General features: G+C 36.1%; 2 protein-coding genes across 19 annotated transcripts in view; one reads left to right on the top strand and one right to left on the bottom strand.

The window, feature by feature from the left end:
• Positions 1-5,659, top strand: part of LOC122565046 (unconventional myosin-Vb-like) — a 179,232-nt gene extending 173,573 nt beyond the window's left edge. Inside the window, exons 35-37 of the mRNA XM_043720677.1 lie at positions 1,792-1,966; positions 3,453-3,533; positions 4,412-5,659. Of these exons, the coding sequence (XP_043576612.1) occupies positions 1,792-1,966; positions 3,453-3,533; positions 4,412-4,564 (409 nt within the window). The 3' untranslated portion in view covers positions 4,565-5,659. The remainder of the gene's footprint in view (positions 1-1,791; positions 1,967-3,452; positions 3,534-4,411) is intronic.
• A 6,843-nt stretch (positions 5,660-12,502) lies between these two features.
• Positions 12,503-14,793, bottom strand: part of LOC122565310 (protein unc-13 homolog A) — a 428,982-nt gene continuing 426,691 nt past the window's right edge. For all 18 annotated transcript variants that reach the window (XM_043721144.1, XM_043721135.1, XM_043721136.1 and 15 more), the window contains one exon: positions 12,503-13,640. In XM_043721144.1, coding sequence (XP_043577079.1) covers positions 13,355-13,640 — 286 coding nt within the window. In that variant the 3' untranslated portion in view covers positions 12,503-13,354. The remainder of the gene's footprint in view (positions 13,641-14,793) is intronic.

The raw sequence follows: 14,793 nt of genomic DNA, 5'->3' as shown, positions 1-14,793 counted from the left end.
CTGAGTTTCTTGAGGGAGTATCTTAGTCCCAACTATCTTCAGCTGTTTAATTAATGATCTTCCTACCCATTATAAGGTTAGAGGTGGCAATGTGCAATCATCAGTAAACAGTCTGTGCCCATATACAGTAAGACCTTGGACAATAGTGGTTAGCACCGCTGCCTCTCAGCGCCAGAGACCTGGGTTCAATTCCCACCTCAGGCAACAGTCTGTGTGGAGTTGCACATTCTCCCCATGTCTGCGTGGGTTTCCTCCCGGGTGCTCCGGTTTCCTCCCACAGTCAAAAAAATGTGCTGGTTAGGTGAATTGTCCATGCTAAATTATCCATAGTGTTTGGTGAAGGGGTAAATGTAGGGAAATGGGTCTAGGTGGGTTGCTCTTTAGAGGGTCGGTGTGGACTTGTTGGGCCGAAGGGCCTGTTTCCACACTGTGTAAGTAATCTAATATATGGGTTTGGGTTGACTAGCAACAGGTAACATTTGTGCCACATAAGACCTCAAGCAATGACAATCTCCAACAAAGGAATCTAACTGTTATCTCTTGATGTTCAATGAATTTTCATCCCTGAAACTCCAAAAGCAACATCCTGGGGTTACCATTGATCAGAAACTGCACTGAATCTGCCATGTAATTACTGCCCACAAGAGCAGGCAAGGAATTTGGCAGCGACTGACTCACCACCTGTTTTCAGTGCCAGCCCAACATCTACCTGATAAAAGTCAGGACTGTGGACATATTCTCGACTTGTTGGGAGTTGCAATCAGCCAGGCAATACTTGAGAAGCTTGACACCATTTAGAATAAAGCAGCCCACTTGACTGACACTTCATCCACCACTTTCAAGTATCCTCCCTTCTCCATCGATGCACAGCGACAGCAGGTTGTCTTGCAGTGCGCTAATTGAGTAAAGATCCTCTGACATTTTCCTCCTTTCTGAGCCTGTGACCACCTACAAGTTGAGCACAGCAGATGCATAGGAACACTACTTGCAAGATGTCTTCAAAACTGCACATCACCCTGACTTGAACTATATCACTATTCTTTCATTGTTACCTGGTCAAAATTGTGGGACACCATTAACAATGCAGCAAGGTGGATGCACCCCAAGGGTTCCAGTGCTTCAAGGAGGCAGGTTGCCATCACCTAGTTGAGGAATGGCAATTAATGCTGACCTAGCCAGAGATCTACACATTCCCTGATTGAATATAAAGTGCGAATACATTTTCACAGGACTGCCAATTATGATTAGATTCCCTTCAGTGTGGAAATAGGCCCCTCAGCCCACACCGATTTTTTTTTTTTTAATTTTTTTATTTTTTTTTTAAATCTTCCCCCCCCGAAGTGTAACCCACCCAGATCCATTTCCCCTGACTAATGCACTTAACGCTATGGGCAATTTTTAACATGGCCAATTCACCTGACTTGCACGTCTTTGGACTGTGGGAGGAAACCGAAGCACCCGGAGGAAACCCGCACAAACACGAGAATGTGCAAACTCCACACAGACAGTCGCCCAAGGCTGGAATCGAACCTGGGACCCTTGCGCTGTGAGGCAGCAGTGCTAACCACTGAGCCCCCATGCCGCCCTTATGATATTGTACTATAGAGTGGTACACTCAGGTCTATGTTGTGATCTTGCCATGGATGCCATGTAGCATTTCACATTTTGCTATGTTTATCATGCCATTGAGTTTCAGACAGGTAAAAGTTTATAATCTTTGGTAGGTGTCTTGTTGCTTGGACTGCTTAGATACTTGTAGTTGTCTTCATAATCTTTCTCTTCCTGATGCAGAAACAATGTCACCCATCTAACTGAATGGCTAAAAGGCACGAATCTACTTCAGAGTGGTGCACTTGAGATACTGGAGCCACTGTTACAAGCTACCCAGCTCTTGCAATTGAATAAAACAACAGATGAAGATGCTGAGACAATCTGCTCAATGTGCACAGCACTCTCAAAGGCACAGGTACAGTTCAATTTACTGTTTTGAGCAAACCACAGCCACTTAACATGTTGGTGTAGTGCTTTTGTTTTAAAAGTACTGAGTACAAGAAATAGTTTAACAGGAATGTCTTTGAGGTATGAGTCAAAATGCTGTTGAATGATTGTGTATGTATCACTAGTCTTGAGACAAAAAGGGATTCAGTGGAGAACAACCAGAATGATTAGAGGGGAGGGTGAGATCTAATTTGAGAATCTTATGATTTCAAAGGAACCAGATAATTCAAAATTAAAGCAAAAGTTATTCTGTGAGCAACTGGTAAGTCCACTGAATAGCTTTCTTAGACTGTGGAGCATGTAACATTGATTCTTCCAAATGCAAATTAATTTTCAAAAATATTCTAAGTAATTTGAAACATATCCTTCCTGTAACATGGAAGGCACAGGTGACTCTGAATCATTAGCTCTTTTGTGGAAATCTTTAGTTTCCTTTCCTGTTTGCATCTGTTGTAGATTTTTTTGATAATGCCCATGAATAATGGACATTGCTATTGTGCATTGAGCTAAAAGGAAATATATGGGGAAACCACATCAACATTTATTTTTCACTTAACTATTTGTTATTTTGCCTGGGAATCATATCATCATATGATGATGATAAGAAAAACTGTATACTTGAGGGAGGGAAAAAAGTGGAAATGATCCTTGCCAAGGATATCAGAAGGAGTGCCATTTCTTTGCTGGAGCTAAATGGAATTGCAAGTTTCAGCACACGCGTCTAACATTATAATTATGTACAGAAGTAACTTTCTTAGGCTGACATGAACAGGAAAGTGAGCACCACCTATTTTAAATGTTCCAGATGTTGCCTATTCACATTTAGATAGGGTTTTGGAACCTTAACAAATTTTAAGGTTCTGCTGGACATGTCAACAGTCAAGTAATGCCAACGATGATACACAAAGCCTATGAAATTTTGAACATTGGCATTGCAGTTTGTTTCCCATAGAGGACAATGTTTGGAATAAGGCTCTACCCTTAAACCTTTTGCTTGGAAGCTGATGTCGTTCTGTTGTCAGTCCTCCTCATGCTTTTAGTAAAACCTGAATACCCAATTGTAGACCTATCCTCTGGAAAGCTTGAGAGAAACTTACATTAGATGATGGTTGTTTAGGAGAAAGTGAGGACTGCAGATGCTGGGGATCAGAGCTTAAAAATGTGTTGCTGGAAAAGCGCAGCAGGTTAGGCAGCATCAAAGGAGAAGGAGGATCGATGTTTCGGGCATAAGCCCAGTCATCTTTGTTTATGCGAAGTAGGATCTCTGGTGCAGTTTTGAAATCGCCAAAATCAGGATACACACAGATCATGTGTTTCAAAAACAACTTCAAGTGACAATGCTTGACACAGTTAGGATCATTTTGATTATTAGCTTGCAGCACCTGTCCTCTTGTAATTAGTTTTCAAGCAGTTTTTTTTTCTAATTTGTTCTTTTACCCTTTGAATTGTAACAGATTGTGAAAATACTGACACTGTATACACCTATGAATGAATTTGAGGAACGTGTGACTATAGCTTTTATAAAGAATATTCAGGTAAATATTTTTACTAACTACTGTGCATATTTGCATGCATGTTCAGTAATCTAACCCTCATTTTATATTTATCATGTGCCTAGCCATCTAATTTCTGTGCAAAAATCCTAATTTGTCTTTTGACTATTTTTTGAAAGGTGAGGTTGCTTGTTGGAGGATTTTGGGGTAAAGTTTTTTGCAAGGTTTCTAATGCATATTGACTTTTATGATTTTAGATTTTTATCTTCTGTTCAGTTCGGCAAGGTGTACTGAAACTGGGCCAACATAATTTACTGTAAAACCTTGGCATTTCTGAACATCCAAACATAAAGGCGCTTAGCTTTTCTTGAGCAAGTGTAATCAATTGTATTACAATACTGTATAATCAGCATACCTTTATCAATTATAAATGCTATCTTTAGAATATATTGGCAATGCTTATTTCTATTGTAGGTGTAATTTGTCTCATGTGTTTGTGAATAATATAATTAATCTTTTGATTTAAATGTGATCGATAGATCTACCACACGGCCAGGCCTTCTGTAAATGTCTTTTTCTTGTTAAATAAATCGATGTTCTCTTCTGTCCTCCCAAAAACAAAGTCAGTTTGAGATCATCTTTCTTCCAATAGGACAATGTGGAATCTTGTGTTGCGTTGGTGACAGGATTGAAAACCAGCTTAACTGGTTTTTGAGGAGGTTGGCCTTGTGATCTTTTTGATGAAGTACATTCCATAATTTCTATAATTGTTATCCTGCCTGTGGAATGTAGCCTAAATCTAAACCTTATTGCTTTTGATACATTTCAAAACATTGAATTCATAATAATTCCTTTCAATAGCTAACCTTTGCCACACTTGGTGAAATAAATAATCATACTGGATGTTTTGTCTTGCACAGGATCGATTGGCAGGTGGAAGTCCAAGTCGCCGATTACTAATGGAGTTAAAGCACGTATTTGCTGTAAACTTTCCCATCATTCCTTCACCAGTGAACCTGGACAAGATTAAAATTCCTAAAAACTTGAAACTGAACTTTCTAAATAGATTCTAAATAATGAATGTTTGATCATCTGGAAAGGGTACACAACTTGCATGATTTTGTTTAAGAGTTTTTTTGATTTTGCAGAACTAATTTGTTGTAAGTTATGTAAAATTCAACTATTTTTAACATTTAGCAATAATAAATTCAATTAAAAGGCCACATTTTACCAGAAGTAATTCATTTATAGTTCTTCTTGAAATGTGTGGTATCTTTTGAGAATCACAAGGCATAACTACAGTCATAGCAGATTCTCAGCACAAAACTGAGGGGGATATGAGTTTGAGAAGGCGCAAGATGTAACTGGGAATTTAATTTGGGATAACTGACTCGGGGTCACTAGAATTATTTCAACTGTAGATGGGTGGTTTGTTTAGTTCACATGCACTAAATTACTCTTTCTCAGATGTTTTTAGTTTAGTAGTTCAAAACTGAAGTGCTCGAATTTATTAAGCTCTTACATATAAATGTAACTTATATTTAAATATCACTTTTTGATTTCTTTGCATTTTTTATCTACTTAAGGAATTGGGCATTTGATATTTTAGACATGGTGTTTGTCACTGATTTGACGAGGAGAAAATATTGAGGTGGTCTGAATCATTTCACGGAAGTTTGGTATGACTGCTTCCTTTTACGAGGAATCTTGAGGGAAAATGCAACAAAATAAACCAAGCATGAGAATGTCATAGTTATCTTAATGCTGAAACTATTTGTTCCTGTATTCTCCATAAAGAAATCAACTTTTAAATAGCTAAGAGGACATTTGTTTGTAACATGATCATTGCTGAGACATATTTGTGAAAAACATATTTATGCTGATTGACATCTTGAAATGTGCATTAGTCTGTATTTGTGTGAGGATCTAACAAAATGTGAACATGTTTCTGCATTGTGTATGAATCTGTTTTACAATTCAAATTTAAAAAATTAGCTTTGTTTTTAATATTTAAAAATATCGATGTACTTTCGAGAAGCTATGGAACTGTATATTTATGTACTTCAAATACTTAATAGATTTTCAGATTGAATGTTGGTCCTCCTTTTTAAGTACATTATTATCTGTATCCGATGACTCTCTAATAAAACATTGGTTAATGGAGATAATTACAGTTGTACCATTTCGGATTCTGTATATGATGCAATTATTGATGCTTACAATTACTTTGAAAGCCTAATCAATAACACTTCTCAAATGTTACACTGTGTCCTTTTTATTATTTAAATACTTTATCCCCACAAATGAAGTTTTATATATCATATAATTTTGGGGTGCAAGTTTTTTTCCAAGTACATGGACATTGAGTAACCTAGCCCAAATGTTATTAGTGGTTTTAGATTTTTGATTATTTGACACTTTAATACTACAGTAAACTATGCCAGCACTATGCTGTGCAAGATATGTCCCTGTAGCCTATTGGTACCAGTGTGGAGTAATGGTACAGAAGTTTGTGGTTTTTGCTTCTCCAGAATATAACTCTTCACATCTTGAATGTTGTGCCAAGTGACTAATGGTTATTATACACCTTTCTAGGAAATCTAACTTTAAATGCCACTGTTGCCCATGTCCAGATTAATCATCATTGGATGTCATTGCTGTAATCTGAATTTTAATATTTTGTATTTAAACAGGTTGGTTGACTATAGTCTTTATTGCTGCCATTTGAGAATTGGAATAATTTTTTGCATTTGTAATTGAGGTGGACCAGACAACTTTTTTTCTTAAAGGAATTTAGCTATAAATATCATAACTTTGTATCTTGGTATGGTTGAATATGGAACTCATGAGAATGGAGATCAAACTAGTCAACAGATATCACATTTTGTACTCAACACACAATTGTTACTGTAAATGAAAATGACTAAATAGAATTGACTCTCATTTTGTATAGTATATGATGAAAGGGATTTGTGGGAATTAACTACTCTCGTGACATTGAATGTTTCTCCCTTCCACACACAGTGCAGGTAACCCATGCCATAAAAACAGTTTTGGCACCTCCTCAAAAGTGACTTAAATGCAAGATAAGCACACAATTTATTGGCACTATTTATTTTTTTTTCCTTCAAACTGGAAAGGGCTTTAAAGTTGTAATTTATTGGATCACTCAAACTGATTTACAAAGTGATTCAATGATGAGTATTGACACAACTTTTTATCTGTTGGTTTTATTTTGTGATGGTGTTCATTTTCTTTGTGCTGCTATCTGTTCTGTAATATGATTGAAATCTCTTTTGTTGTCATTACTGAAGGTTTTTCAGGTTTTAAAATCAGGACTTCAATTAATTCCCTTGCTGATTTCATGATTGAAAAGATTACCAAAGTAAGTAGTTATTCATAAATTAGTTAAGCATTAATGTTAATATCCAAGAAAATAATGTAGTATTTTTATAAAAGAAAGGACCTTAATGAACCAGACTGCTCAACTAGTTTATCTGGAATTCATTTGGATACATTTCAAACACAATCTTTTTTAAAAGCTGATGTTTTTGTTTATCCAGATACTTTATGCACAACATCCATCAAAGAAACCTGTTTCCAAGGTGCACTTCGCAAAAATACAATGCAATCCTAGATCGTTGGTATTCTTAGTATTGCTTACGCTGTTCTCATATTTGCATTACTGTAATGCTAGTTTGTGCATTCTTTGATCTCTGACCCCCTTAATTGATCTGTAGTCTGCAATGATCAACTTTGCAACCCCAACCCCCAAGCCCAGAGTTTCAACATCAGAGCAAATAAGCAAGAATTTGTACTGACTCCCATTTCTGTTGCTAGCATTTTAAGGTGGCATTCTTAGTCATAGAGATGTACAGCATGGAAACAGACTCTTCGGTCCAAGCTGTTCATGCCGACCAGATATCTCAAACCAATCAAGTCCCACCTGCCAGCACCCGGCCCGTATCCCTCTTAAACCCTTCCTATTCATATACCCATCCAAATGCCTTTCAAATGTTGCAATTGTACCAGCCTCCACCACTTCCTCTGACAGCTCATTCCATACACGTACCAACCTCTATGTGAAAAGATTGCCCCTTAGGTCACTTTTTTTTATATCTTTCCCTTCTCACCCTAAACCTATGCCCTTTAGTTCTGGACTCCCCGACTCCAGGGAAAATACTTTATCTATTTACCCTATCCATGCCCCTCATAATTTTGTAAACCTCTATAAGGTCACCCCTCAGCCTCCAACGCTCCAGGGAAAACAGCCCCAGCCTGTTCAGCATCTCCTGCTAGCTCAAATCCTCCAACCCTGGCAACATCCTTGTAAATCTTTTCTGAACCCTTTCACGTTTCACAACATCTTTCTGATAGGAAGGAGACCAGAATTGCACACAATATTCCAACAGTGGCCTAACCAATGTCCTGTATAGCCGCAACATGACGTCCCAACTCCTGTACTCAATACTCTGACCAATAAATGAAAGCATACCAAACGCCGCCTTAACGATCTTATCTACCTGTGACTCCACTTTCAAGGAGCTATGAATCTGTACTCCAAGGTCTCTTTGTTCAGTAACACTCTCTAGCACCTTACCATTTAAGTGTATAAGTCCTGCTAAGATTTGCTTTCCCAAAATGCAGCACTTGCTAATCAATCAAGACCTGCACAATTGTTTTAAATGTAGAAAACATTGGTTAGTCATCTCTTGTAAGCTGGTCAATTTTTCAAAAAGAAATGTCAGTATGAGTGCAAATTTGAGTTTTCACTGTCATTAGTTAAACAAATCCAACTTTAGAAGCCTGAAGCAAGATGTTTTATCATCTGTAAATCTCAGTATGTTGTAAAATAAGTTGGGCTTTGATTCAATAAGGAATATCTGCTCTTTAAATTCAATACAATATACAATGAATGCAGTATGTCAGTAGAACCATCTCTATCTTAGTATACCATCCTATGTAGTTTGAAGCCCAAGTAAAACACTTAATTGCTACAACTTATTATGAATGGAGTGATTTAAATACTTTAATAAGTAGTTTGTACATGATTAAATAATTCTGAGGCGAAAGACAAAGTCTTTCAATTTTCTGGTTTATAGATATTCAACTGAAAATCTAAAGGTAAATTTTTTAAACTTTCCATGCTGTTCCCTAAAATAGCAGCCAACAATATTTTTATTGGTTACAGCTTCAATCATGATTGTAAATTTTAGATGGGTGTTTTCTTAGATCTGGCTGGAACTACACCCCTCCTTTCCTTAAACACTATATTGTTTTCATGCTATATCAAATTTTGCTTCATTTAATTTGTTACTGTACTGTTCATTACTGCCATTGTAGGCCATGGTACATTATATTTGAAACGACTTTCATAAGAATGTGCTTCTCATGCTTTTCTGCAACTTCAATCCTGACAACTTTTTACACATTTGCTAACCTAACAGTCATACTCTTTTATATTGTGACCCTCCCCATCTAATTTTCAATAGCTGTTTCAATGTGTGTTAACTTTGTCGAGACTGCTTATCGTGTTAGTCTGGAATTGACTTAGAGTTAACAATCTTCCAACTTTTATATTCAATATTTTCAAAGCTGATTTTTAAAACAGATCCTCGAGCATTATGCTGCTTATTTGCAGTACAGACATGTTTCCAAAGTAATCTAGACCATCTTTGTTCTCTCAAGTACTAGAATTGCCAGCCATTTTGGTGAACCTGTTTTTAAAACAATTGCCAGCCATTTTGTTTAAAAAATGGTCAGTCATCCTTTTTAACCAAATAATATTGAGATTTTAACAGTGCCAATGTTGGAAAATATTTTATCCCTATTAAGTTAGAGGTAATACCACTTTTCTGATTTTTGGCTCTGTAGATAAATACAACTGTTTGACAGAACTTTTTCTACTTTCTCCAAAATGTTAATTCTATTGTGATGTAAACTGATTTTAAAAATATTTGTAAGTTTGGGTTTTTGAATTAGTATCTTACAGAGAAGACCCACTTTTGTTCATTAACATGTAAAAGAAATCACCACGGCCATAGAAATTGTTACAAGGTTTTGAGGCCTGGCTTTTAGAGTGAATGATTTTTTATGCACCACTAATGGGTTTTGTTTATTTTGGATTGTTTTGAGACCATGTTAATAATGAGGCTTATGGAATTCTTTGAGCTTGAGGAAACACCCATAATGTGGAAAGGGAGAAATTTTAGTTTTCAGTTTGATTGGGCAGAGTCATGAAGCCCTTGAACAAGAATGGCTACAAACTGGTGCTGCTAACCCTGAGTAGGTTAAAGTTAAAACTCTGCTGTATAATATCTCCAAGAAACCATCTTTAGTTCCAGTCTAAAAGTTGGTCACAAATGACCTATACATAACGAGATGTTTGTTAGACTGTGGTGGGTGGATTGTAAGAATGATGTTTTTTGGTATCATACAAAAGTTTATCTTTTTAATTTCTTATAGAGGAATATTTTGGGATTATACTTGTTTGAAATCTTTGTATTTTTGCATTATAACTAGATTGTGTAGTTTATTCTATTTTTAATTTTTAATTTTAATTTTTGTTAAACAGGTTTACATGCTTAAATTTCATTGAGAGATCACTTGAATCATATTTCATTTTGGTTTTATCAAGCCAGTTGTCTGGGATCTGACTTTCCAATATTTACATAATTTTAAAGAAATGATTATCCATGTAACATTGAATTTTTCAGGCCTGAAAAGTAAAATCTCTCTCCACAGATGCTGAAAATGTCTATTTCCAGAATTATTTTAAAAATAATCTCCTTTCATTACTTCAAAATATTCCAAACTGCCTCATAGCTAACAAAATCAGAAGTAGACCATTCAGCCTCTTGAGCTTGTTCCATCATTCAGTTATGGTTAAGGGTTAATCTGTATTTCAATTCAACATACCCAGCTTTTATTAAAGATCTGAAGGGACATGAGCATTCTATATTTATCCTTGTTTGGCATCCCCTTTAAATTATTTGGTTAATTTTTCTCCTTTTTTAAATCTTCCTCCACTCACCCAAAGGAGACTGGACGTCATTTCTACCCCAGTGAAATGACTATATATGCTGGTATCAGCCCTCCTTCAGTCCCTCTACATGTCAGTAGTAATAGTGTAGCAGGTACTGTTGAGGAAGATTTATTATTTGTAATGCTGAATATTATGAAGTAGAATTAAGAACCCCTTCAATTTTTGAATCTATAGGAAATTCTTAATCTTGATGGAAGATCACTGGATTAATTCATGAAATTGAAAGAAATCCAAAATAAATATTAAAAACAATGAAGCAGAAGTGATAATGAATATTCAACCATAGAAAATGCCACACCCTTCATTTAGGACTATTTTACTGTCATGCATTCCCTCACTTACAAAAGAAAATCAATTCTTACATTAAACTTTGCATGTAAGGCAGCAAAACAAGTGTCACCCACAGTGAACTTGAGAGAATACCACTGTTGGTACAGCAATGCAGTTTCAAACCAAAAGCAAAGGTTACCTTGAGTTCACCTCCTAGGATTAGACAGAAGTTTTTTTTTCCTACTCTTAACTATTTTGAATGCTGTTCTTTTCCCTCTGCCGCTCTCCTATTTAATGAGGTGGCAAGACATTTAAATTGTGTCAATTCTGTGATTGTAAGATGGTAACTCTTAATGCATGGACTGTTATATTCCAATTCTAACCCTAGTTTGCTTCAGGCTAGACAAAAGGCTTTTTTTTTGGTCTAGACCAATTAAAAGCATGTATCCAGGCATATGGAGCATTACACAGTTGCCAAGGGTTTCAAGATATCAATGTAATTTTTAGTTGTAGAACAAAGAAAACAGTAGTAGCTGCATACTGTACAGTTTAAAGTTACTTTCAGTTTGAAGAAAATGGTCTTTCACTAGATATCATTTTGGGTAACTGAGTTGTTTTCTGAAGAATTTGTGTACATGATCTCTGACCACTTACATTTTAAAACTTCAGTTATCATAGTTTTAAGCAACCAGTTGTATAATGAATCATTTAGGTATGCAAAGATGATATTTTCTTCCTTCCAATTCAGACACTAAATATGTTTTCTAGTATTAGATATAGTCTGACGTCCGCTTTCACTTATCTGACCATCTAAGATTTTAGCATTTTAAGAGCAATAAACCTCACTGTTCTATCCTACAGGATTCTGATGTTTTTATGTTGGGTGATATTGTAGTGTTTTAATATCAAAGCTTATTTTATGTCAATACAAAGTTCATTGTAAAGAAACTTAAGATTGGCCAAATTGACTGTTTTTAAAAAGTTTGCAATCCATCGTCAAGGAAACCAAGTTAACTAAGCACCCAAGTTTAGTTGATATTAGAATGAAGGGAATCTGTGTGAACATGTTGGCTTTTATACTAAAGTATGGTGGTTGTGAAATAACTTTTTGATACTAGAATCAATCTTTTATTACTAGTTTAGAACTGGAAAACCTGTATTCAGTGTCCTTTTGGCAAAGCTCATGATATGCAATAATCTCTGTTCCTTTGTGAGTCTTTAGGTTCTATGTTTAAAACACGCCAATTTTCTGCAGTTTTATCAAGGTGTCAAATGTTCACAAGGGTCATTGATAATAAGGAGAAAGGGGGAAAAATAAGATGTTTAATTAGTATATCAGTGGGAAAGTTAGCATAGTTATGTTACTGGACTAACAATCCAGAAGCATCTCTGGATCAATTGTCCAGGAAAGTTCAATCCTACAACAGCTAAAACTTGAATCCAGAATAAAGCTAACTGTAAGGATGACCATGTATCTACCAGATTGTCATTAAAAACCCATCTGGTTCACGAGGTTTCTTCAGTGACAACTGTACTGCAGGCCTGGTGTTACATAGACAAAGGTGGTGTAAGGCTAGTAGTGAGGTTGATTTTTAAATGCTCTCTGATTATAGCCAAGCAAGCCAGTCCGCTATCGAGGAGTGCAAAAAGAGATATACTACAGGCTTTGCCAATTAAGCCCACATCCCATACATGAATAATGCAAGAATACAAAGAATGATGGAAAAGGACAGTTTATACAAGATTGTAACAATTTTGTGTAAAATTAATTGTGGCTAATGTAACAAGACTATTACAATATTTTTCAGTCACTGCATAATCTGAAGCAAAATTGAAAGATGGGAATTTTTTTTAGAATTAATGATTCTTGGAATATTTGAGAGGTTAACCTTTTGATTATCAAACTTTAAATCTGTTCTAGAACTAACCTATTTTCAGCAGTCATTTGTTTGCTATGCAATAAACTAAAGGCAAAAAACTTGGGTCTAATCCTGTAATTTGTAGAATACCAAGCCTGTTTGTGAGTATAACTCAGAGTAGCAATCTGTTCAAGAAATGTGGAATGTGTAAGAAATTGGCTACACCAGTGAGTATAAAGACACTTTGGCATTTTGGTATTGAAGAGGAAGGTAACTGAGACTTTTCACAAGAGGTATATAAGTTCTCTCAGCTGTAGGTCTCTCCACAAGGACAGGATCACAGTGCTCATTGTACACAGGCTCAGAGTCATGCGGGATTTATTTACACAAGTGATATTAGCCTTAACGGAAAGTCAATCCAGTTGTTTGTGAATAGTCATATTTCAAAGGACTGAGTGCTGCCTTTCATGAACAAAAGAAATAAAATTAATTGTCCACACCGGCAAAAAAAAACTACAGATGATAAATCATGCATATACCAAAACTTGACTCGACCTCTTGCTGATTTTTTTTTTGCTTATTTCATAAGTGGGACATGTGGCTTCATTTAGATGAGAAAACAAAGCTCCAACGAGCTTAAGAAATTAAAGTTTTAAAATTTGCTCTACATGTGATTTTGGCCACTTTTCTCAACTGCCTTCTTCAGCAGAACGTATATCAGATTTTAATTTTACAAACTCCTTTGCCACTTCATCATTGTTTCTTTGTGACAGTATCCTGAGGACTGTTAGTCCTGTCTCATCCATATGAATTCTGCGTCCAAGTGGTAACCAACAGGCACAACTTCCCTTCTGAACAATATCACGCAATTGCATCACAGCAATGCCCACACTTCGATCTTCTCTGGCAAAACAGTAGTCTTTCACACAAATCTGTAGTTCGTAACATTCTGGGCCATCCTCGGCACTCAATGTGCTGTAAAATAATGAAGCAAATTAATTACATAATGTTTACAAAACTAATCCATCCCTAGCTGTGGTGCAGCATCCAATTATTTACTACTATTTTTGTCTAATGCTGATAGTTGCAATAAATCAGTAAGGATGAAGTTGACATTTGGAGTAATTTTGGAGAAAGCATAATGTAACATTTGCAACATAGAGGGAAAGAGAAAAGTGACTATCTTGATTATTGTGGGTTCTTATCCTTTTAATTGATCTTATTAGTGTTTAGCTGTCCTTGTTAAGTAAATCCCTTCAACCTAGGAATCACCATGGTGTATATCTCTTTTAATTCCCTCCAATAATAATATCTATTTTGAATACAAGGACCTGAAATTGTACACAGTATGTCAAGTGTGGCCTCATCAACACTCTAAAACAGCTTGTTCTAATATTACTTCTCTATTTTTAAATTCCCTACTCATACAAAACTAGTTCCATTTCTTTTTTAATTACTTGTTGCACCTGTGTGCTATCTTTACTCCATGCACAAGAATGCCCAACCTGGTCTTTGGCAATAGACTTATCAAACATTTCTCAACAAATGTCTGGAAATCCAAATACACTAGATCTAATCATTTCTCCCTTTAGCAACTCTGCTCATTATATACTCAAAGAACTTCAGCAAATTTGTCAAAATTGTCACTTACACACTTAGCCGATTTGGGTCTGACGTAAGGAAAAGTGTCTTCACTGATCTTTAGTAATCTTTGGAATTCATTTAACTGATAAGAGCTATGGATGCTCCTTGATTTTAGGCTCTTGACAACTAGTAATCTGGGGCTGGAGGACTGGGTGCCTCTCGGCCAGAAGGCTATAGGTTCACATCCTGCTCCAGGGTGTGATCATGAAAGTACCCCACAGCTAGTGCAGGCAAGTCAGCATTTATTTGGAGCACTCCCCAGCCTGGATACAATGGGAAAGGTTAGTGGCAAGCTAGCATTTGACTGTAAAAACCATTTTCCAAAACCAGTATTGTAATTTCCCAGACCATAGCCAACAAAGGCGATCTACAGCTATTTGATTAGTGTTAGAATATGCAACCAAGGTTGAAGAACAAGAAAAAGTGAGGACTGCAGATGCTGGAGATCAGTCAAGAGTGTGTTGCTGGGAAAGCACAGCAGGTC

This window comes from Chiloscyllium plagiosum, chromosome 31, assembly GCF_004010195.1.
Source record: "Chiloscyllium plagiosum isolate BGI_BamShark_2017 chromosome 31, ASM401019v2, whole genome shotgun sequence".
In the NCBI taxonomy this organism is placed as follows: domain Eukaryota; kingdom Metazoa; phylum Chordata; class Chondrichthyes; order Orectolobiformes; family Hemiscylliidae; genus Chiloscyllium; species Chiloscyllium plagiosum.
This window is presented reverse-complemented; position numbering and strand designations above follow the sequence as displayed.